A 22,140-nucleotide genomic window follows, 5' to 3' on the forward strand; every position below is an offset into this window, starting at 1 on the left:
CCTTCATCAAGCTGAAGTATCCTAGAATCTTCGCCCCAGCATCTGTCACTTGCCACCCACAGATAAATATTCATCCCTTGCATGTATTTATATATATATATTTGGAGCACATCCAGCAAGCCTAGGGGCTGGGTCCCTAAATGTGCAGCGAGGCTCAGGAAGCGAGATGCCCCAGCATTCGTGGCTTGCACTCCAGCCTTACCATTTCCTTACAAAATAGCAGGGAAGGGCAAATCTCAGTGTTCCACCAGCTCTGTCTTGGGGAGAGATGTTTTGTGTGACTCTGAGCACGTGGTGATGCGTTGGCCTTGGACGTGGGGTATGGCATGTCGTGACCTCAAGTTGTGCTGCCAACACCCCTTCTGCCATCCCAGCTCTGCTCACTGCCCCAGGTGCCATCTCCCCCCAGCAGCAGCAGCAGCAGCAGAGGCCAGGGGCTCACACGTGCAGGCTGACTCCCCCCACACGCAGCTTGCAGAGCTCACACCTCCCACGCCACATGCTCATTGCCATGCACACACGCCTCTCCTCCTCCCCACATGCATCTCCTCCCCACATGCCTCCCGTCCTCTCCACACACCTCTTCTCTCCTCCCCACACATCTCTCCTCTCCTCCCCACATGCCTCTCCTCTCTTCTCCACACACCTCTCCTCCCCATGCCCAGACACTGCCCAGCCCCTCTGCTCCCATGCCCACAGGCACAAGCTCTGCACCTGCCTCCCCCACGCCCTCAGTGCAGCACCAGCCCTCCCTGACCCACGCACAGGCCCCATGAATGCCAACTGGATTCCTCAAGCTGTGCAGATCCCTGTTCATCAACTCGAGCCTATGTGCAAGCACAGCTTTGAAGCCCACGCTGCCAAATCACCCTGGTGCTGCTGCGTGCCCAACCCATGGTCCTGCACCTGTGGCACACCAGCCTGTCTTTCCCCTGCTCTTGGACCCCTCTCAAACCATGCTGCTGCTGCCATGTCCTTCTTTTGCTGCCAAAAATCCCTGCCACCTCCTGCCCCCAGCCACAAGCACCCTGATATTACATAAACCACGCTGCTGAGATTGCTTCAGTCAGATGCTGGAGTTGCACCACTTGTTTGCTGGGCCCAGTTCCAGAGCAAGGAGCGAGATTGCTCCCTTGATCCAGGCAAAAGGGGCTGGATCCACCTGGATCAGCACCCATGCGAGCCCAGGTCACTGCTGTGGAACCTCTCTGGAGCAGAGGATTGGAGACCTCCTCCCCTTGGAGATGGTCTGAACAGGACTGGTGATCAGGCGACTTCTCAGGTGGTTCCTGCTTTTCTGTATCTCCTTAAACACTTTGGGAATATTCAGGGACTTTACCCTGAGGACAGCTTGAGTTGTATCTGCAGGACTGGCATGGAAGTCCTAGGGCTGTGCATTTGGTTTGGGTTTTGCTGCTGGAAGCACGGTTGTGGAGGCAGATGAGCTGAAGTCAATGGGGTGGATGAGGTGAATGGTGTTGGTTTGACAGTTGGACTCAATGCTCTTAAAGGCCTTTTCCAACAACAACAACAAAGAAGTGTCATTCTGTGATTCCAAGAAGGCCTCAAATCTGCTTATCTGCTCCTGCCAAAGTTTCTTTTCCTCTTCCCTCCACCCCTCCCCAGCTGAGCATTTGGCATCTGAGACAGGACCGAGGGGCTCAAAGATGGGACCAGCCCCTCTCCCAAGTCCCTACTGCCCAGCCTCTGCCAAGCCTCTACTGCCCTCCCAGTGGTTCCCTGGATTGGAGGTATCCATAGTGCATCGAGGGCATGCCAGGTCCCTCCTGCAGCCACCTCCTCACCCCCTCCTGGGTGCCCACGTGCTTCACACAGCCTTGTTTCTTGCGAGGGCTACCCCAAAAGGGACAGGCGGTCGCATCGCCGTCTTCATCTTGTGTAATCCTTTGTGCCCACTCACCTCCATGAATCATCCCTTTGATAGGTGAGTGAAATATAATTAGTGTTTTCATTGTTAGCACCTTGTGAGTAGGCAGGTGGGCTTTCTTGGCCCGGCTTTGGAAATGTTCATGCTTTGGGAGCAATGGGGAGAGGGAAGCAGTGCGGTGGGAACTGCTGGTTGGGGCTCTCCCACAGCCTGACCTGCCTGGGAAGGAGAGGTGGCAGTTCTGTGCCCCACTTTCCCCACCTCTGTGATGGCACTGGTGACACCTCCAGCTGCTCTCTGAGCAGGTGCAATCAGGAGCTACCAACCCAATGGTTTTGAAACGGCTGAGGAGATGAAAAACATGAATTATTTTGCAACATCAAGCTCCTTGCCAACATAAATGGTCTCTCCAGGAGGGTGGACTAGGGCTGCTGTGGGGGGTACCTGCCTGCCTGCCATGGGGCTGCACTACCCTTGCTGAGCTAAGAAGTGATTTTGAATGAACCACCATGACCAGTGCCACTAAGGGCAGCGACATCACCAAGGGTTACCTCATGTCTTGCTCCATACCAGGGCTTTTTATGGGCTCCTCTACAGCTGCAGGGAACCAGCTAGGGAGGGCAAATTTCCCTGCTGTCTATTCATAGCACGGATGTCAGAATTACCTTAAAAGTATCAGCTCTCATCTTATTCTGCTGCCAGGAAGGAATTGTTGATGCACTCCAAATAGTGGGAGGAAACAAGCAAATACAAATGCGCCCTGATCCCCGGATCCTCCCAGTTCCTGCAGCATCCAGCCAGAGCCATAGCTGGTGCTGACAACCCCCCTGAGAACCTGCTAATTAACAAAAAAAAAAAAAAAAAAAAAAAAAAAAAAAAAAAAAAAAAGAAGCCACCATGAACTTTGTTTATGAAGCATCTCGCTGCACAGATTTAGTACAGAAGATGCTTGCAGTGTGACAGTGGCTTACAGGAGAGTGATAAAGGGAACCATCAGGACCTGCTCCACATAAGAAAATGAATCAAAATACTAAATGAAGCTTCTGACCAGCCTCATTAAAAATAAATGATATGAACTCATGGTAATTACTTCGCTCCCTGGAACATGCTGCTTAGTTTCAGGTACAGCTCAGGACAGAGGAAGAAGGATTTCTAACCCCGGGGAAAAGTACATGAGATAGAAATTGGCTGACAGGCTCAGACCCTCACTCTATCTTCTCCAATCTTTATCCAGCATGTGATGCTCCAGGGGATGATGTAAGACCCCAACCTTTGGGCAATCTGACCCAAAATAGAGGGTGACTAAAATCCTGAAGCACCACAATAATATCCTTTCACTGGGGGTGCTGGGGTGGGTTTCTCATAGCTTTTAATGAAAATCTCAGGTTATTTGCATGTGATTTGATATCCCATGGGGCTCCTCGTGGTTGGGTGACATCTGCTCCTGTAGCTGAATGCTTGGTTTGTTGTTTTCTTTTCTTTTTTTTTTTTTTTTCTTCCTTGAAGCTCCAGCTTGTGGAATCATGTGATTTTTGCAAGGTTTTCAGCTTCAGATTTGAAGCAAGGTTTCCACCCAGACTCTTGCAGAAAAGTCATTCTCCCAGGCTTGGAAACCAGCAGATGAGAGCTAAAAATGCCTTCTGTTAAAAAATGCCTTGATTTTCAAATGAACCTGATGAATTTTGCATGCTTGGAGCCAGGTAACGCTGACATAGATGAATGATCTCTATTAATGTAGGCATGACTTGAAGATGCAGGAGCTGGGCAGGATGGGCTTGGTGATGATCTTATAGGGCCCAACACTGTGGTTTTGCATCTGTCTCGTGAGATTTGGCAGGTTTTTGTCTGTTTAGGGCCTGCCTTTGGCATTGGTTGAAGTCCTGAGCAAGAAAGGGATTGTTTGTTTGGGTTTTTGGTTTTTTTTTGCAGTAGATTGCAATAGTTGCAGGAAAGTCTTGCTGCTGGGCTGCCCCTGCAATAAGCTGGTTAACTTACAATTAAAGTATTTAATGATTGGACTCAATGATCTTGAAGATCTTTTCTAACCTAAATGCTTCTGTGATTCTATGTTAACAAAAAGGGGGAGCTTGGAGAAAAACAAAACCAAACCAAAACTTGAGTAGCAGGTGGGCTGGGCACTATTTTGGGGCTTGAGTTTTGGCTTTTCAAAGACAGATTCTGACCTTTGAATCAAAAATCCTTAAAAATTGCACTTGATGCTTGAGTATTCCCTTAGAACATCCATCCTTTCCCCCATATTATTCCCTGAAGAGGTTCTTAACATATAGCACAGCATCATGAATTTTCATGAATGAGTGAACAGCCAGAGTGAGGTCCCAAAGTTTGTGGACATCTCACCAAGATGATCACTGTAGAGACACAATTTCCTGCTCAGGGCATCATTTTGGACCTACAAACTGCTTCCTTAGACTAAACAAGGGATTAATCATTTATTTCACATGGAATAAATAAACTCTGTTCTTGCCTCATGCTGTCCTGTGCCATCCCCACTCCTGATCCAGCCTCGTATCCTGAACTCTTGGGGAGCTCAGCCTCAGCCCATGGTGCTGATCATCTCCCACTCCTCACATGGGATGCAGCCCCCCCAAAACCTGATGCCAGCACACAGCACCATTTGTGAGTGCTGGAGAATTAGCCCTTACTCCTGTGAGCTCTGCTGAGAAATGGGGTGAGATCAGAGAGTTTGTGATGAGGATTAGAGCGCTGGGGGATTAATGGGCTCAGCATTAGCCTGATTTCACTCTGCTTTGTGAGAGGAGCACATTAGCTGGAATAAAGGTGCTGAATGACATATTAATGTGTCCCACACCTCTTGTGCTAAAGCCTCATCCTGGTTTTGACCCCGGTCAGTGGCCAAATCCATGAGGATTCGACTGTCCTGGGCAAAACTAGGCACCCCGTTTGACCAAGGGACTGATGCCCATTTGGCTTTCCCTGTTCTCCAGCAAACCCAGGGAGACTGCAAATTTCTTTAGTACTTTCCTTTTGAAAAGCTCTATTTCCCCTGACTCCAGGACCTGCTGCTTTAAGAAAACTGCCCTGAGATGCATTATGTGTCCCATCAGAGTTAGTGATGCTGAGGTTTGATTGTCATTGTAATGGGCTGAAGCCTTTCTCCAAATGCTGGCTGGAAAGAGCAATTAGGAATGAACTCAGGGAGGCAGGAGATAGAGAAGCTATGAGGGAGAAGGGGGAGGGGATGCTCAGGATGGACTTGTGTTTTCCTGTGCTTGGTGGAGAGCAAATTGAGTTTTTCCCCCCTGGAATCCAAGCCTTGCCATGGGGGTGTGGGGGTGTTCCTCTTACAGATGTTATCTGAGATGAATTTCCATCTGTGAGTTTTCTGGCATGGCTTCTCCTTACCATTACAAGGTCACATATTCATCACTGTCCTTGAACATACAAGATTTCACCTCAACATGAGGAGAAACTTCTTTACAGTGAGGGTGACAGAGCACTGGAACAGGCTGCCCAGGGGGGTTGTGGAGTCTCCTTCTCTGGAGAGTTTCAAAACCCACCTGATGAATTCCTGTGCAGACTACCCTAAGTGATCCTGCTCTGGCAGGGGGGTTGGACCTGATGATCTCTTGAGGTCCCTTTCAGCCTCTGATATACTGTGAGACTGTGATCTTCTGTGGAAAATGGCTCCATTCCTGCAGCTTGGGTTATCTTCAGAGGTAGGACACCAGCTTTGGGGTTTTGCCCCATTCCCTGTCCCGCTCGAGGTTTGCTGTAGGTTGTGTCCACAGCAGAAGGAGTCACAGACCTCATTTTGTTGGAGGACTTCATCCTCCATCTTGCCTTGTGCTTCAGTTTCCCATCTGTAAGTGCAAATATCCAGAGTCTTTGCAATACCATGGTGCAGATCAATGTTTGCCAGTGAGGGAAGTAGCTTCATTCTGCTGATCTCCTGATTGCAAAGTGTCATTGGGGTGGGCAGCATGGCAATGAGAATATAAAGGACTCTCATGCTTTGGATGGGGCTCATACTGTCCAGATGAGCACTCTTGCCACATGTGAACCTGCCTTTCAGGTGATTTTCCCTGTGGAGAACAGCTGAGCAATCCCTGTTCTGTGCTATTTCAGCCAGGCTTACTTTATGTTGTTATTTGCACCCACGGAAGAGGAGGCAGATTCCCAGGCTGTGGCATGAGGCTGGATAAATCCATCTCCTTTCTCCAGCCCCCAGTTCTTGCTCCCACAGAGATGCCCAGCCAGGCACCTGTCTCTACCCGCTTGCAAGGTGGTCTCCTACATTACATCATCCAAACCCAACTGACCTCACAGGTTTGGATGGAGAGTCCCTACCATTTAGCTTTCAAAACCATGCTGATAGGAGCTGCAGATTTGCAGTGATGTATTTATTTACTGAGCCCCAGCAACAGACTTCATGCTACCCAGCATCCAAGCAAAGCAGCCCATGCTGGCTCTGCTCCACTCATCTTCTTCTCCCCTCTGCTCTGCTCTGCTCTTCTCCCTTCTTCTTTTCTGGTTGCCTTTCTGTCCTCCAGAGATGCCCAGACCTCGCTGTGCCCATCATGTCTCTCTGTACCCAGCCCCACGTTCAGCAATATGACTAACATCCATCACGTGTTCCTGCCTGCAAGATTATATTTGCATACTCAAAAATCCATACTTTATTTCTTCCCCTGTGTAAGCAGTTACCAGAGCATATTTTTGGCAAATTAGCAGCCCCAGCAGAAGCATCTGACTGTGTTTTCAGCATGGCTTGGTGGTGGTCAGAGCCATGGAGAGCCTTGGAAAGGCTGTGGGGGAGATAATTTGCTGCTGGCGCCGTATCTGTGTGGCATTGCACACATGCATCATCACTGATTCCCACCTTTTGTGATGGGCAATGCAGCTGGCAAGTCCTAGCCCTCAAAACCATGTCAGTGTGGGATCTAGGTGAGCATCTGGGGGACAAGTGTTGTTCTCCAACCAGCAACTTGGGACAGGGCAGGGAATGCAAGTCACCCAGCGGAATCCCCTTTGCTGCTGTCAGAAGTGATGGCTCTTGGGATGTGTTGGCAGCAAATCTGCACCCAGTGCATGCTCAGGAGGACTCAGACATGCAGGCAGCACAGTTAGAGGGCACATTTTTGTCAGCAAGCCCCCCTGACTGCTGGACACCATCTGGGGTGGTTTCCATCATCACACCAGCAGGACTGAGGCTGCATTAGCATCCTCCAGCCCTCTCTTTTCACAGAATCAGAATCCCAGCTGGTGGGGGTTGGAAGGGACCTCTGGGGATCATCTAGTCCAACCCTGCTGCTGAAGCAGGGTCACCCACAAAAGTTGTCCAGGGTTTCAATGTCCAGGTGAGTTTGGAATCTCTCCAGAGAAGGAGACTCCACAACCTCTCTGGGCAGCCTGCTCCAGGGCTCCAGCACACTCACAGCAAAGAATTTTCTCCTCATGTTCAGAACGAACCTCTTGGGTTCCAGTTTGTGCCTGTTACCCCTTGTCCTATTGCTGGGCACAAAGAAGAGTCTGGCCCCATGCTTTTGCCCCTCACCCTTTAGCTCTTGCTGAGCATTGATCAGATCCCCTCTCAGGCTGCTCTTCTCCAGGCTCAACAGCCCCAGGTCTCTCAGCCTTTCCTCCTCACAGAGATGCTCCAAATCCCCTCAGCATCTTCACAGCCTTCACTGGACTCTCTCCAGTAGTTCTGTGTCACTCTTGAACTAGGGCAGCCCAGAACTGGACACAAATATTCCAGATGTGGCCTCAGCAGTGCAGAGTAGAGGTGGAGGAGATTCTTCCTCTCATACACCTTCTCTTTGGGATGGATGCTTCTGAGATGCTAAACAAAATTAGCACATGAATCCTTCCTGGGCTCCAAAGTGGTATCTGTAGAAATTGCTCCTTCTGTTGTAACACAAGATACCAGCCTAATTATTGCCATTGGACATCCTTAATTAATATGCTGCAGAATTCAGAGATAAGAGATCTTGGTGGGGGCATACTAGGAAGGACCCTTCACAAGATAGACAAGGGATTTGCAAGGCTTAATTACTCTGTCTGGGTTTGGAAAACTGGACAGGTCTTTTGGACATCTCAGCCCTCGTTCCCAAATTTCACTGAGTGGCAAAAGCAAGCTGGGAGGTTCAGCTGTCACTGCCAAACACAGCCACCATAACAGGTGGATCTGGCTGTGCTTCAAAGATGGGACAAAGCCTCCAGAGAAACCTGCCTTTTGAAGCCTGCTGCTCCCATGCTCTCTGAAAGCCTGTTCCCATGTCCCTGATTATTTATCTACCCTGGGAAGACCTCGTGTTTACCCACGGCAAGGAGTTAGCTGGGGAGTTTTTCAGTGTGAGTGATGGATAAGGAGTGTTTTTCTAAGCACTTGACTTTTTTTTTTTGAGGTCATGTTGTGATAATCATAATATCTGTGTGTCCATGGGGCCTCAGAATGCTTTACAGCGTCCTAAAGAACCACTTGAATTTCTCCATATGAGAAGCTGAAGTTGAGAAAGGCAGGGCAGGGCTGTGCAAAGCTCCCTGTGTACTTTACCCCCTGTGCTTGCCAAAAGTTTCATCCTACAGGACATGAAATCGGCTGTCTTGGTTTGGGAAAAATCTGTGAGCTGCTTTCAGTCCATAAAGCTTTGTACTTCTTGGTGTTCCTGGGCCGGAGCCAAAGGGGTCAGCGGCCTGCAAAATGCCAGATCCTTGGGTACAGGGAGAGGGAGGGAAGAAAACGCAGCTGTTCCAACCCCCAAAATCCTGACCTGTCTCCTTCCAATGCTGTGAATAAGATGGGTCAGGTCTGTATTGAGGTGCATGATCCCACCTTGGGCCAAGGGAAGCCCCATGTATGTTTCTAGGCTGTGAGCAAATCATCTACATCCCTTGGGGCTTCCTTCTGTCATTCACAACCCACCTGTTCCTCTGGTGTGCCCTAAGGAAAACCCTAAGGTGTCTCACCACTCTCAGGGTAAACAATTTCTTCCTTCTCTCCAATCTAAATCTCCCTCTTTTAGTTCAAATCCATCACCCCTTGTCCTGTCACAGCAGGCTTGGCTAAGAAGTCTGTTCCCAGCTTTCTTCTCAGCCCCTTTGTGTCGGTGTGAGCTGAAATTCCCCCCCCCCCACCGACAATAACCAGGCTAGCTCAGTCTGGAAGCAAATAAAAGCTGTATTTACAAGCAGAGTCTAAAATCTACGATGAAATGCAATGAATATGTACAAATATACAAAATTCACAACATTCACAAATATATACAATCAACAGAAAAAGCACAACCGATCTCCCTTTGCTTCCCCCCAAGGGGACCCTCCCAAAGGGGCCTCTCTCTCCCAGGAGCTTCCTCCCCAGACCCCCCTTGGACAGAAAGCAGAGTTAGTTAAGCAGAAAGTTGTTAACTTAGCTGCCAAGGTCAGTACATGTTATCTTCAGCCAGAAGAGAAGAAGAAACAGCAGCCAGACAGCCCAGCAACTGCCCCCACTGCCGAACGCAGAATGTGCAGAGTGCCTACTTTGTTTTGGGTAATAGTTCTTAAACATTTCTATCTATCCAATGGAAGTGTTTAGAACAATCAGTGTTCTGCTTTCTTACACCCAATAGTGACTTATTTATACTCTTTCACTTTCTCTGTTCTGAACTTTGCAAGGAAAAATTAAAAAGACAGTTTCAAACCATCACACCCTTTAAGTGCTTAAAGGTCACAAGAAGGTCTCCCTGGAGCCTTCTCTTTTCCAGGCTGTACAACCCCAACTCTCTCAGTTTTTCTTCATAAGAGAGATGTTCCAGCCCTCCATCTGGGCCAGAAAGGCTATTTTCTAGATGTCCCAGGTCTCCTTTCCCTCTCCACCACTCTCCTATGTACAAAAGGCACCTGGTATGGAGCCAAATGACATCAATGTAGTGACACTTCTCATTGCCTGAGGTTTCAGCCTGGTGTGTTGTGTGTGGGAAGAGCAAGCTATGAGCTGATTGCCTCTTCCCAGACATGAGGAAGACCTTATCTGGGAGAGCAAGCAGCCCTCTCTGTGGTCCAGGGCCCATGAGCACCCACATGAGCCCTGCCACAGTTGCTGTACCCTGGGGAGATGGAGATGATGGAGGTGGAGAAGATAGAGAAGATAGAGATGGAGATGGAGATAGCTGGAGGTGGATCTCCTCCTTCTCTGATCCCCAGGAAAATCACCCAAAACTCTTTGGCAAAGCCAAGGAAATGAACCGAAACTTGTCGATGTTCCTGGTGCCTGTAATGCCTCAGATCCTCCTGGAGCACTTTGCAAACAAGAGTTAATGACCCTTCCAGATACCCAGCTGAGCTGCCAGAGTGCCACCACACAATCCCTGTTTCCAGCCAGGAGCACAGAGGTGCAGAACTTGCACCAAACCATCTGATCACCAGCTCTGCACAAGGTCCCACTCACGAGGTCTCCATTTCTGCAAGGTGCATACCAGGGTGAACCCTGATTTGGTGGATTTGGGGGACAACAGGAGCAGCCCCTGCAGACTCCCTGCTCTCTTCCCAGAATGAATTTCAGCCTCCTGAGCCAAATGCTGAGGAAGTGCTGAATAATGGCAGCAAATGAGATTACTTTTTGGTGCTTGTCATTTCTCAAAACAGATGATCTCCTGCTGGAGCATCAGAGATGATGCTTTGGAGGGCAGGGACTTCCTGCTTTCAGTCTGGCTGGCTCCAGCCAAGAATGGGGCTCCACCTGGTCCTCAAGGCAATAGAAATTCCTGCAGGAGTTTTAAAATCTATTTGGAAACAACCCAGCCTTGCTCCAAGGCGAGCTAGCCAGAAAACCCCAACCCATCGCAAGTGAAAGTGACCAGCAACCACTTACCCATTTTCTTCTCTCCCTGTTTCCATCCCATCCTGACTTTCCTCACTTTTCCCACCACCCCATTCCCTTTCTTACTCTCCATCTACTGTTTCCAAAAGAGGAATATTCTCACTGATCCATCTTTTGGGATGACTTCAGTTATTTTCTCCCAGCCTCAGGTCGTGCCTGCCCCTTATCTCTGCGCCACACATGTGCATGCCCCTGGCCATATCCCACCCTTCTTGACTGAATCCTACTGAGCAGTCACACCAGGAGTCAAGAAATCTTCCCTGTGGTGAGCAGAAGCACAACCTGCTTATTCCCTTCTGCAGAATTCCCATTCCCAGGGCAGGATCAGGCCATCTTTTCAGCAGGATCATGGTGGTGGCTGAAATTTCTCAGCTAGACTGTCCAGTGCTCTCCTGTCACATATCTGCTTTCATCCACAACTTCTACTCAACCCTACACTTGTCTGCAGCTGCTTGTGTGGTGGTGCCCTGACCACCTCATGGCTGCTGCATTTTTCCTGATGGGATCACTCCATTAATCTCATGCAATTAATGCTTCAGGAAGCATTTGACAAATATGGAGAGTAAGGAGAGAGCTATGAAGCAGAAATGGTTGCTGCTTCCCTTCTGTACCACAGCAAGTCACAAATTACCAGCTCAGGAGGATTTTCATTCCATATCCAAGACTTTCTTGCTGCTCTTTGTCTTGCATTCATAAGAGTGACCTGCATGGCTAAGGGAAAGAAGTTGTCACAGGCTGTCCAGGATTGCAATGCCCAGGCAGAATTGGAGTCTTTCTGGGCAGTCTGCTGTAAGACTCCAGCACCCTCACATCAAAGAATTTTCTCCTCCCATTCAGATGGAACTTCCTGGGTTCCAGTTTGTGCCTGTTGCCCCTTGTCCTGTTGCTGGGTACCACTGAAAAGAGGCTAGCCCTTTACTCTTGCCCTCTGCCCCTACCTTTAGCTCTTGCTGAGCACTGATCAGATCCCCTCTCAGGCTGCTCTTCTCCAGGCTAAACAGCCCCAGGCCTCACAGCATTTCCTCCCCAGAGATGCTCCAGGGGCCCAGGCTGGGCAATGCAATCAGCTTGTGACCAGGATTGCAGTGGTGTTGGCTTGCTCCTTGCTTCCAGTGCCCATGGAGGCATATTTCCCTCTTTCACACAGTTAAAGAGGACCTCTCCTCCTCTGCCCTGACCCTGGGAGGTGCTCAGCTCTCTGAAGTCCTTGAGAACCTCCATTCAGCACCTCAGCAGATGAGCCTGCTGCTCACGTCAGATCTGCTTGTCCCATTAAACTCAACCCCATGCTATGGTCCTCACTGCACACTCCCTAGCTCTGAGACGGTTGTAGCTGCTCCATCCTGGCATGCCAAGTGCAAAATCAGAAAATCCTATTCCTCTGCAGGGAGAAGGAGTCTCCCAGCTCCTTGTGAGATTAAGCTTTGTGCATATATCTGCAAAAGTTGAGGGGCAGAGGTTAAACTGAGCAGTGCAAGGGGAGAGGGTGATGGTGCTTAGCAATGCAGATCAGATGGCTCTGAGACCTTCCTGTACTCATGGACAAATCCTGGACCATTCAGGGGATTAAAATGTAATGAAGTCAGATGAAGGAAGGAGGGCTCTTTGAGTGAGGCAGGTGGATGAATTCTGCTCCTTAGAAGGAAGCTCTTTGATCTGCTGGTAGCCATCAAGGTGACCAGATGTTTTGGTGACCACCAAAGACCAATCCCCGGAGGCAATTCGTGCTACAGCATCCAGCAGAGAAGCAACCAGGAGAGTGGCAATACCATGAAAGCAGACTTGGGGGTTGAGGTTTGCTCTCTGCTGAGCGTTGCTTCATGGCTGAGGCCACGTCTGGGGTACTGGAGGGTACTGGAGGACTGTGTCCAGTTGGGCTCTCCAGTTCAAGAGTGACTAAGAACTACTGGAGAAAGTCCAAAAGAGGCTAGAAAGATGTGGAGGGGATTGGAGCATCTCTGTGAGGAGCAAAGGCTGAGAGACCTGGGGCTCTTTAGCCTGGAGAAGAGCAGCCTGAGAGGGGATCTGATCAATGCTTAGCAAGACCTAAAGGGTGGAGGACAAGAGGATGGGGCCAGACTCTTCTCAGCAGTGCCCAGTAACAGGCAAAGAGGCAATGGGAACAAACTAGAACCCAGAAGGTTCTATCTGAACATTAGGAGAAAATTCTTTGCTGTGAGGGTGTTGGAGCCCTGCCTGGTAGCAGGCTGCCCAGAGACGTTGTGGAGTCTTCTTCTCTGGAGAAATTCCAAACCCAGATGGACATTGTGATCCTGGGCAACCTGCTGTGGGTGACCCTGCTTTAGAAGGGGGGCTGGACTAAATGATGTCTAGAGGTCCTTTCCAACCCCTAATCCCAGCAATCATGCTGGGATTCTGGGATACTGGGAGAGAAGAAGCAGGACAGCCTGGCTGGCTGGGGTGGCTCCTCAAGTCCCTGCACCCTCTGCTTAGAAAGATCAGCTTTGCCAAGGAGGTGCAGACATGGCTTCTGGCAGCTGTGCAGATCTAGGAGTAGACTTCTAGGCCGTTCAAAGATGACAGCTTCCCATGAGCCTCTGCCATGCTGGGGACAGCACAGGCACTGGCTGCAGCTGTCACCTGCTGAGACCAATTTGCCAGCTCTGCTCCAGCTCAGACATGGTCATGTCTGCTCCAAGAGCCCTTTCTTCTTCTCTTTGCTGCTGTCCCTGGTTTCTAGCAAGGGCCGTACTTGCTTTGTGGTGCTTCTGTTTAATCTGCTTGGGATTTTTTTCAGCTGCAGGTTTGCTAGGACGTGGGGAGGTCAAGGGACCTGCCTGAGGGTAGGGATCGAGTCAAGAGGTTCAGCCAAGGGAGAGGGATTCCAGGATTTGAGCAGAGCAGATTCTGATGAATCTCATGCAGGATCTTTTCTTCCTGTTCTTTTGCCCATACTGGCATCTTTCTCTGAAACCCATTGAATCCATCTGTAGGAGAAACAGGAGGTTAAGCACAGGCTGAGGACATCTCAAGCCAGCTTGGAGATCCTCTTTGCATGGATGCTCAGGGTGTTGGGGGCTATCTCCCTCATCCAGCTGCCACACGTCTCCCCCAAGAGGTTGTCCTGCTGAGATACTGTGGGATGGAGCCAGAAAGAGGAATAACAGTCTTCTGAAGGGCAGCTGGGGAAACTGGGATTGTTCAGCCTGGAGAAAAGGAGGCTGGGGGGAGACCTTCTGGCTCTCTGCAACTCCCTGAAAGGAGGTTGGACCTAGGTGGGAGTTGGTGTCTTCTGCCAGGGAGCAAGGCACAAGACAAGAAGAAATAGCCTCGAGTTGTGCCAGGGGAAGTTTAGGCTGGACATGAGGAGCAATTTTTTCCCCTCGAGGGTTGTCAAGGCCTGGGCCAGGCTGCCCGGGGAGTGGTGGAGTCCTCATCTTTGGAGGGGTTTCAAAGCCATGGAGACATGTTGCTGAGGGATGTGCTTTAATGGTGACTTGGCAGTGCTGGGCTAATGGTTGGATTTGATGATTTTTAAAGTCTCTTCCAACCAAAACAATTCTATGACTCTGTGCTTTTATGGTGCCAGGTCTGCAAGGATGGACAGATGGCTTGATGGGCTCTCTCCTGCCACAGACACCATTCCCGCTTGCTGCTGGGCACAGAGAGAGGCATGGGTGTAGCTCATCAATTGTTACCTGTTCTTGAGGACACCAAAGCGGGCTGCAGTAGGGCAAACCAGGATCACTGCTCAAATTAAACCACAAGACATGCCTGATGTCTCCTCTGAGCTCTTTGCCATCCATCCTGATGATTATTCCCCATTCTTCTCCCCACCAACATCTCTACCACCTCCTCACTCTGCCTGCCAGTGCCTGCCATAATCCCAACGCCTGCTTCCCTCCCCCATGCTAAGCCTATAAACCCTCGGTAAACCCTTCCCTCCTGGCCCTGCCTCTCCATGGCCCTTCTCTGGAACAGTCATGGGGTGGGGGCCCTCAGCTTGAGACTGACATTTTTTTGGGGTGTTACAAGGCTGTCACCCAGATAATGTAGCACCTTGGGGGACTGCTTGCATCAGAGTGCTGAGAAAGATGCTGGAGCCCTGAGGGATTTGTGCAAAGCACTGGGAGCTCTTAGATAACAGCTGATGCACCCTAAAACATGTCAGGTGCTGATTTCTTACTCTTGGGAAGCAATTCCCTTGCTCAGCATGAGCTGCTCCAACCTCTCTCTGTATCCAGAGCCACCACTGAGCTATGGGGACTGGGTGGTGGAAACCTGTAAGGAAGTCCTTGCGGGTAGGATGGGGATGGAGAATTAAGTGGAGTAGAAGTTTGAGTAGGGTTGGGATCACAAGAGGACGGTTCCTCTGGGTTTGGGGATGGACATGGCCAGCACAACTCATTTTAATAATACTTTCTGCAGGGCTGTTGAAAAATGGTGAGAGAGAAAATGCTGCAGCAAGGCAGCCAGGTCTCAGGGAACAGTATTTTTGCAGTTCAGGTGGGTCTGATGGGTTTTTCTTGTCTCCAAATCCTGGCCTGTTTGCAAAGGCCAAAGGTAATTTGTGCAAAAGGGTTGTAAAACCTCTATCAGATGGAGCCAGCAGCCACCATCCAAGCTGTTTTCATCATTTGGGTGTGACTCTCACAGGGCTCACTGTTTCAGCAAGGCTATTTTAAGACTCCCTTGGCATGCAAGAGCAGGAATGGTGTGAAGGGAGGCCCCAGTGCTGCAAGGTGCTTCCTGCTCCCATCCCTGCTCTTTGCATCTCCAGGGCTGGGAGACAGCAGGGCAGCCTGGGTTTGGAATCAACCACAGCATCCCAGCAACACCAGTGCCAGGAGAGGACACATCCTCAGTCTCATCAATCCACCCTGAGAGGGTTTAGGTGAGCAGTGAACTCAGAGAATCATAGACTTGTTTTGGGTGGAAAGGACCTCTAAGTTCATCAAGTCCAACCCTCAGCCCAACACCACTATGCCCACTGAACCATGTCCCCAAGTGCCATGCCCACACGTTTCTTGAATGCCTTGAGGGATGGTGACTCCACCACCTCCCTGGGTAGCCTGTTCCAATGCCTGACCACTCTTCCAGTAATGACATTTTCCCCAATATCCAGTCTAAAACTGATGCATCTTGAGCTAGTCCAGAAAAGATTAAACTGACCTAAGAATAAAGACAAGCCCCACAGGTCACTGGGCAGGGATAAAAGGCAAAAGGGTGTCAGTCCCAGAAGGAGAAGGGATTATAAACCACAGCAGTTTATGGGCACACTTTGTGCTCCACTTGTGCATCTCAGGCTGGATGGATTTCTTGAAGCTTCCATTCCCAGTGCTGTGGAGAGGTCCTGTGTGTGTTTCATCCTGCCAAAGACCAGCGAAGCCATTCCAGTGTGTGCCCACACAGATGTAGGAATTCAAGCAGGGAGACATTCCTGAGGAGACTCTCCAAATGGATCTTTCTCTCTCTGTGAGGCCTTGATTCCTATAGAGCTGCTCCCTTCTGCTCCATGGCAAATGAGCAGCTCTACGAACGGAAACAAACATCACAGTGGACCGTCCGCTGCCATCCCTGCCAGCAGCATGGTTGGCAATGAGATCTGTTCCCTGATAACAATTCCCTATCCCATCTCCCTGTTCCCTTCCCTTTCAAAGTAGGGGTTGATCTAAAGGGTGCTACCTTGAAGCTCAGTGATGCCTTGGCCAACTTCTGATATTTCCATTCTGCAGCTGGAGAACATGCCTGCAATGATCTAAGCAGGATGTTTCTTTGTCCTCCTGTCACAGAGATGGGACAGAGAGGCAGAGCTGCACTTTGCTGCTCCTGCTAAGGAACAGGCTTTCAGAGGAATTTGGTGCTGTTAGTCACAGAATTCCAGCATGGTGGAGTTTGGAAGGGACCTCTGGAGATCATATCCAAGCAGGGTCACCCACAGCAGGTTGCCCAGGATCATAATGTCCAACGGGGTTTGGATCTCTCCAGAGAATGAGATTCCAGAACCTTCCTGGGCAGCCTGCTCCAGGGCTCTGGCACCCTCACAGCAAAGAATTTTCTCCTCCTGTTCAGAAAGAACCTCCTGGGTTCCAGTTTTTGTCTGCCGCCCTTTGTCCTGCTGCTGGACACCACTGACAAGAATCTGGCCCCATCATCTTGGCCCCTCACCCTTTAGCTGTTGTTGAGCATTGATCAGATCCCCTCTCAGGCTGCCCTTCTGCAGACTGAACAGCCCCAGGTCTCTCAGCCTTCGCTCATCACAGAGATGCTCCAGGCCCCTCAGCATCTTCATATCCTCCACTGCGCTCTCTCCAATAGTTCCCTGTCTCTCCCACGGTCCATAGGATGCCGTGCCATGAAACCCCTCTTTGCTTTTGTCTCCTCTTCCTAGGGACATACCAGGGCCAGTGGGTCGGAGGGATGCGCCAGGGTTACGGCGTGCGGCAGAGCGTTCCCTACGGCATGGCTGCGGTTATCAGGTCACCCCTGAGGACGTCCATCAACTCCCTGCGCAGCGAGCACACCAATGGCACGGCGCTCCACCCCGACTCCTCGCCGGCGGTGGCCGGGAGCCCCGCGGTCTCCCGGGGAGGCTTCGTCCTCATGGCCCACAGCGACGCCGAGATCCTCAAGAGCAAGAAGAAGGGCATCTTCCGGCGGTCGCTGCTGAGCGGGCTCAAGCTCCGTAAGTCTGAGTCCAAGAGCTCCTTGGCCAGCCAGCGGAGCAAGCAGAGCTCTTTCCGGAGCGAGGCCGGGATGAGCACGGTCAGCTCCACTGCCAGTGACATCAACTCCACCATCAGCTTGGGTGAGGGTGAAGCCGAGCTCTCCGTCATCGAAGACGACATCGACGCCACCACCACCGAGATCTACGTGGGCGAGTGGAAGAACGACAAGAGGTCAGGCTTCGGGGTGAGCCAGCGCTCCGACGGGCTGAAGTACGAAGGAGAATGGGCCAACAACAAGCGCCACGGCTATGGCTGCATGACCTTCCCCGACGGCACCAAGGAGGAGGGCAAGTACAAGCAGAACATCCTGGTCAGCGGCAAGAGGAAGAACCTCATCCCGCTGCGGGCCAGCAAGATCCGCGAGAAGGTGGATCGAGCCGTGGAGGCTGCCGAGCGGGCGGCCACCATCGCCAAGCAGAAGGCGGAGATCGCGGCCTCCAGGTAAGGTGCTCCCCGTCCCGAGGTGGCTGCGGATGGATGGGAGAAGTGGGATGAGACTTTTTGTGCAAGTAGGTGCTGGAGGGGGGAGCCGCTGGAGGCAGGCAAGCCTTGTGGTGGGCATCTGCTAGCATAGGCAGTGGTCAGCACTATCTGAACCCTAAGACAGGAGTGAGCAGCATCCTGGAAAGCCAAGCCACTGGCCTTGCCCAAGCCTCAGGGGTGGTGTTCAGAAGAGGGCAGATCCAAGCTGAATTGTCCATCTCTGAGTGGCCTTTATGAACCATCCAGTGAGGACGTGCAGGGCCATCCAGAGCAGTGGTTGCACCTTGGTGGGACCGCACTTGTGGGTCATGGTGTGGGCCTCACAGGATGATAGCTGTCACTTAGGAGGTACTGGATCCTCTGCTCTGCCTCTGCCTCGCCTCTTTAATAAGCAGGATGATGATACCCTTAGCGGCAGAGCTCCTGAGATGCTGCTTGCCCATATCATCTGTCTGACTTACCGCCAAGGGGAACCATCCCTGGGTTGGCCTGTGCTGGGAGGATTCCCAGCTATTTCTGTTCCCAAAAGAGGTTTTGAGTGGAAAAGCAGTCAAATCGCTGGCTGCAGCTGATGGATGCTTGGGGAGAGTTTGCCCTGCCTGAGGCTCTGCTAGAAAGCAGCAGATCTGGGTACCCAAATAATCCTTGCAAGCCTCAAGGAGCCCCTGCTCCCCAGGATGTCTGTAGCCATCGTGGAACTGCTCAGTGATTCAGAGCTGGGACCTGATCTGGCTGAAAAGTAGAAGGATGGAGAAGGGAACGGGGTCATGTCTAATTTAGGTTGAAACAGGGACTGACTCCAGGCTCATGGCCAGCTCAAACACCTTCTAGCAGGCTCCTAAAATGCACCTGGAATTTCTTGAAGTGAGATCCCAAACAAGAGGTGAGTGGAGGAGGAAAGGCTCCTCTGCTGAATTCTGGACTCTTTGTCTCATTTTTTAGGGTTGGTTTGATAGAGCATTGTCATTCCTTTCTGGTTTCTGAGCTACTGCTGCATACAGCAGCCAGGCTGGGGTTAGGGGACAAACTCAGGTACCTCCTCAATCACTTGTGCTGGGTTAATTGCTGGCTCTGGATTATTGGTATGCAGAGTCACACTCAAAATCTTTATCAGCATGTCTGCTAATGACTTATCTGCAACGTGAATGAGGCTCCCAGGCTTGCTTTTGGGAGCATGTTTGGCCTTGATGACATTTTTGAGTTGATATTGTACCAAATTGTTGTCAAAGCTTTGGGGGGAAACCGAGAAATCCCACTAGATTGCCAGGTAGGAAGCAGACTGCACAGCAGCAGAAAGGTCTGATCTTTTCCTGGGATCTGGGGATGTGAACACCTTGGTACAAAAGCATGAATCATGGAAATGTGGAATTGTGATCTACTGTGGAATGCCAGATCTGAAAACCTGAGCATTCTCCATCACCAGGTGGTAATGGTCCTGGTGCCACCGAGGTGGGATTTGGAAGAGATATGATCCCCTCGTGGTCAAAATGCTTGATGAGTCATTGACATACAATGTTCCACCTTCTAACTGTGAGAAAGAAGTACAAAATCAAATCTGATAAGAAAGCCATGGTATGAATAGCTTTATCCCCTGTACTGGCTGGGGTGACATAGTCCTGAGCTCTGCAGGAATGCTGGGAGGGAGGATGAAGCCCATGACCATGCGTGCACACGGAGGAGAAGAAAATATGTAGGATTTGAGGACCATTTAGAGCTCCCTTCAGTCATCATTGAGGATGTAAAGAAATAAATGAATGGGAGTGCAGATAGTCTGTCAGAGACTGAACCTGGTCCCATTAGGAAGTGCTCCACGAGCAACCTGACATCTCCATCCCACAGCTTGGCTTCCTCCACCATTTGTGCTCGGTCTTGACGAGACACATGAGGAAGAAAGCATCACGAGGAACCCAGGGCTTGGCTCTTTCTGTGTCACAGCCATCACCTCCAGAGCACGAGGGCTGCTGGGCTGTTGAAAAGCCCTTTATTGATCTTCTGTGTAGCTCATCTCTAGGGCCAGGCAGACTTCAGTGTGACTCGTGCTGTGCATTAGTGCTGGGTTACCAACCATGAGTTAGTGCTGGGTTACCAACCATGAGTGACATCCGTCCCTGGAGCTTTATACTGCCTGTGTTGATGCTTTGTGTTGAGATCACAAAACCTACCAGCAAAGAGCCAAATCATCTGGGTGGGATTGCAGGATTTAGGCTTTACTGGAGACATGGAGCAGGTGGGATGGGGATAATTTGGCTCAGACCCAAGGTCTTGGAGGGTGTCTTGGGTTTGCAATTTGACTGCACACAGAAGAGGCCCAAGGACCTGAACATGCAAGTGAGGAGACCTGCTTTCTCTGAAATCCATGATCATTCATCTTGAGTTTTTCCCTCTTATGAGGGTTCTTACAGTCTTCCAGTGTGCATAGAATCATAGAATCATGGAATCACAGAATACTAGAATCATGGATTGTGGAATCACAGAACCACAGAATCATAGAATAATAGAAACATGGAATGATAGATTCATAGAATCAGGAAATCATAGAATCATAGAACCATAAAATCATGGAATCATAGAATACTAGAATCATGGAATTATGGAATCACAGAACCACAGAATCGTAGAATAATAGAAACACGGAATGATAGATTCATAGAATCAGGAAATCATAGAATCATAGAACCATAAAATCATGGAATCATAGAATACTAAAATCATGGAATTATGGAATCACAGAACCACAGAATCGTAGAATAATAGAAACACGGAATGATAGATTCATAGAATCAGGAAATCATAGAACCATAAAATCATGGAATCCTAGAACCCTAGAGCCATGGAATCATGGAATCATAGAATCATAAAAACATTTTAATTGGAAGAGATCCATAAGTTCATCATGTCCAACCACTACCCCAACACTTCCAGGTCACCACTAAACCAGAAGCAGAAGACAGCAAGGTTTTACAAGCTTACAACCAGCTAAGAAGTCTTCCGTATATTTAGCCTGATTAATTGTAAAGCTTCTAAATGAGTGAACACTCCCCTGCAGCGTCCACACCAAACTGCATCATCCAGACGCAGAGGAATGCTCTAAACAGGCAGCAGGTGCATTGGTGGAGGACTCCTGGTGCTCATTTTGGTGGCTTTGGGGCTCAGGGGTGCGATATCCCCCACCTAATACCAACATGAGCTCCAGTTTACCATCAGCTGGGGATCCGATGACAGCACTGGTGTGTGCCTATCCCTGCGTGTCTGTGAGTGTGTATTCTCTTCTGTCTAATAATCCATCTGAGTTCACTCTGCAGCCTTTCCCTTGGTGGGGGAGAATCTGTGCCCACCCACGGATTTCATTAAATTTGTAGGGATTCAAGTATTTTTGAAATCTCTGCCTCTCTGTCAGATTGGGTTGGAATTGGCCAACACGTTCAGAAGTTATTAGTGTGGGAGTGATGGCATATAGATACACAAACAGCACAATCACAGAAGTGAGCCCCATTTCCTGAGGAAAGTAGGCTAAAAACAGTGTACTGGAGACAAGGAAATTGGATTCTCAAAGTTGTTTTAGTCTGAGCACACAGCGGTGTTATCCGTGGCAGAGAAAAGGAAGCTCTTTTAAGGAGCAGTTTTTAGGTTCAGTAGATGGTTCTCCTAAACTTTTTTTTTTTTTTTTTTACTTTGCAGTAATGGAAATGAAAACACAGAAATTGAAATGAAAACACTTTCTCTCCTCTTCTGTCTCGCTGAAATAGCTTGTGCAGAGTCAATGGGCAAGGAGGGGGATGAATCAGGTCTGAAAATTGCTGTTGATATCAGCTCTTGGTTTTTTGGAGGTAGCCAGGGAGCCCTTTTTCAACCTGTTTAAATTAAGGAGAACAGTGTCCTCTCTGTGCTGTGGGATGCTTCATTCCCTTCTCATATCAGCCAAGAGCCATCTCTCTTTCTGCTGCTACCCTGGAAGGATGAAGGATGCCCTGGAGACACCAACTCCCATCTCATCAACACTAATGTTCATAGATTCATGGAATGGTTTAGGTTGGAAGGGACATTAAAGATTATCTAGTTCCACCCCCCCTGCCAGCGGCAGCGACGCCTTCTAGTAGAGCAGGCTGCTCAAGGCCCCATCCAACCTGGCTTTCAACACTTCTAGGCTTGAAGCCTCCACATTTTTTCTGGGCAACCTCTTCCTGTGCCTTGCCATCCTCATGGGGAAGAATTTCTTCCTACTGCCTAATTAAATCCAG

At 49.9% G+C, this 22,140-nt stretch overlaps 1 protein-coding gene across 1 annotated transcript in view; it reads left to right on the forward strand.

Moving 5' to 3' along the window:
- JPH3 (junctophilin 3) overlaps window positions 1-22,140 on the forward strand; it is a 59,883-nt gene that overhangs the window by 2,733 nt on the left and 35,010 nt on the right. The window contains exon 2 of the mRNA XM_054389773.1: window positions 17,083-17,860. Coding sequence (XP_054245748.1) covers window positions 17,083-17,860 — 778 coding nt within the window. The remainder of the gene's footprint in view (window positions 1-17,082; window positions 17,861-22,140) is intronic.

The sequence above is a fragment of the Indicator indicator genome, chromosome 19 (assembly GCF_027791375.1).
Source record: "Indicator indicator isolate 239-I01 chromosome 19, UM_Iind_1.1, whole genome shotgun sequence".
NCBI lineage: Eukaryota > Metazoa > Chordata > Aves > Piciformes > Indicatoridae > Indicator > Indicator indicator.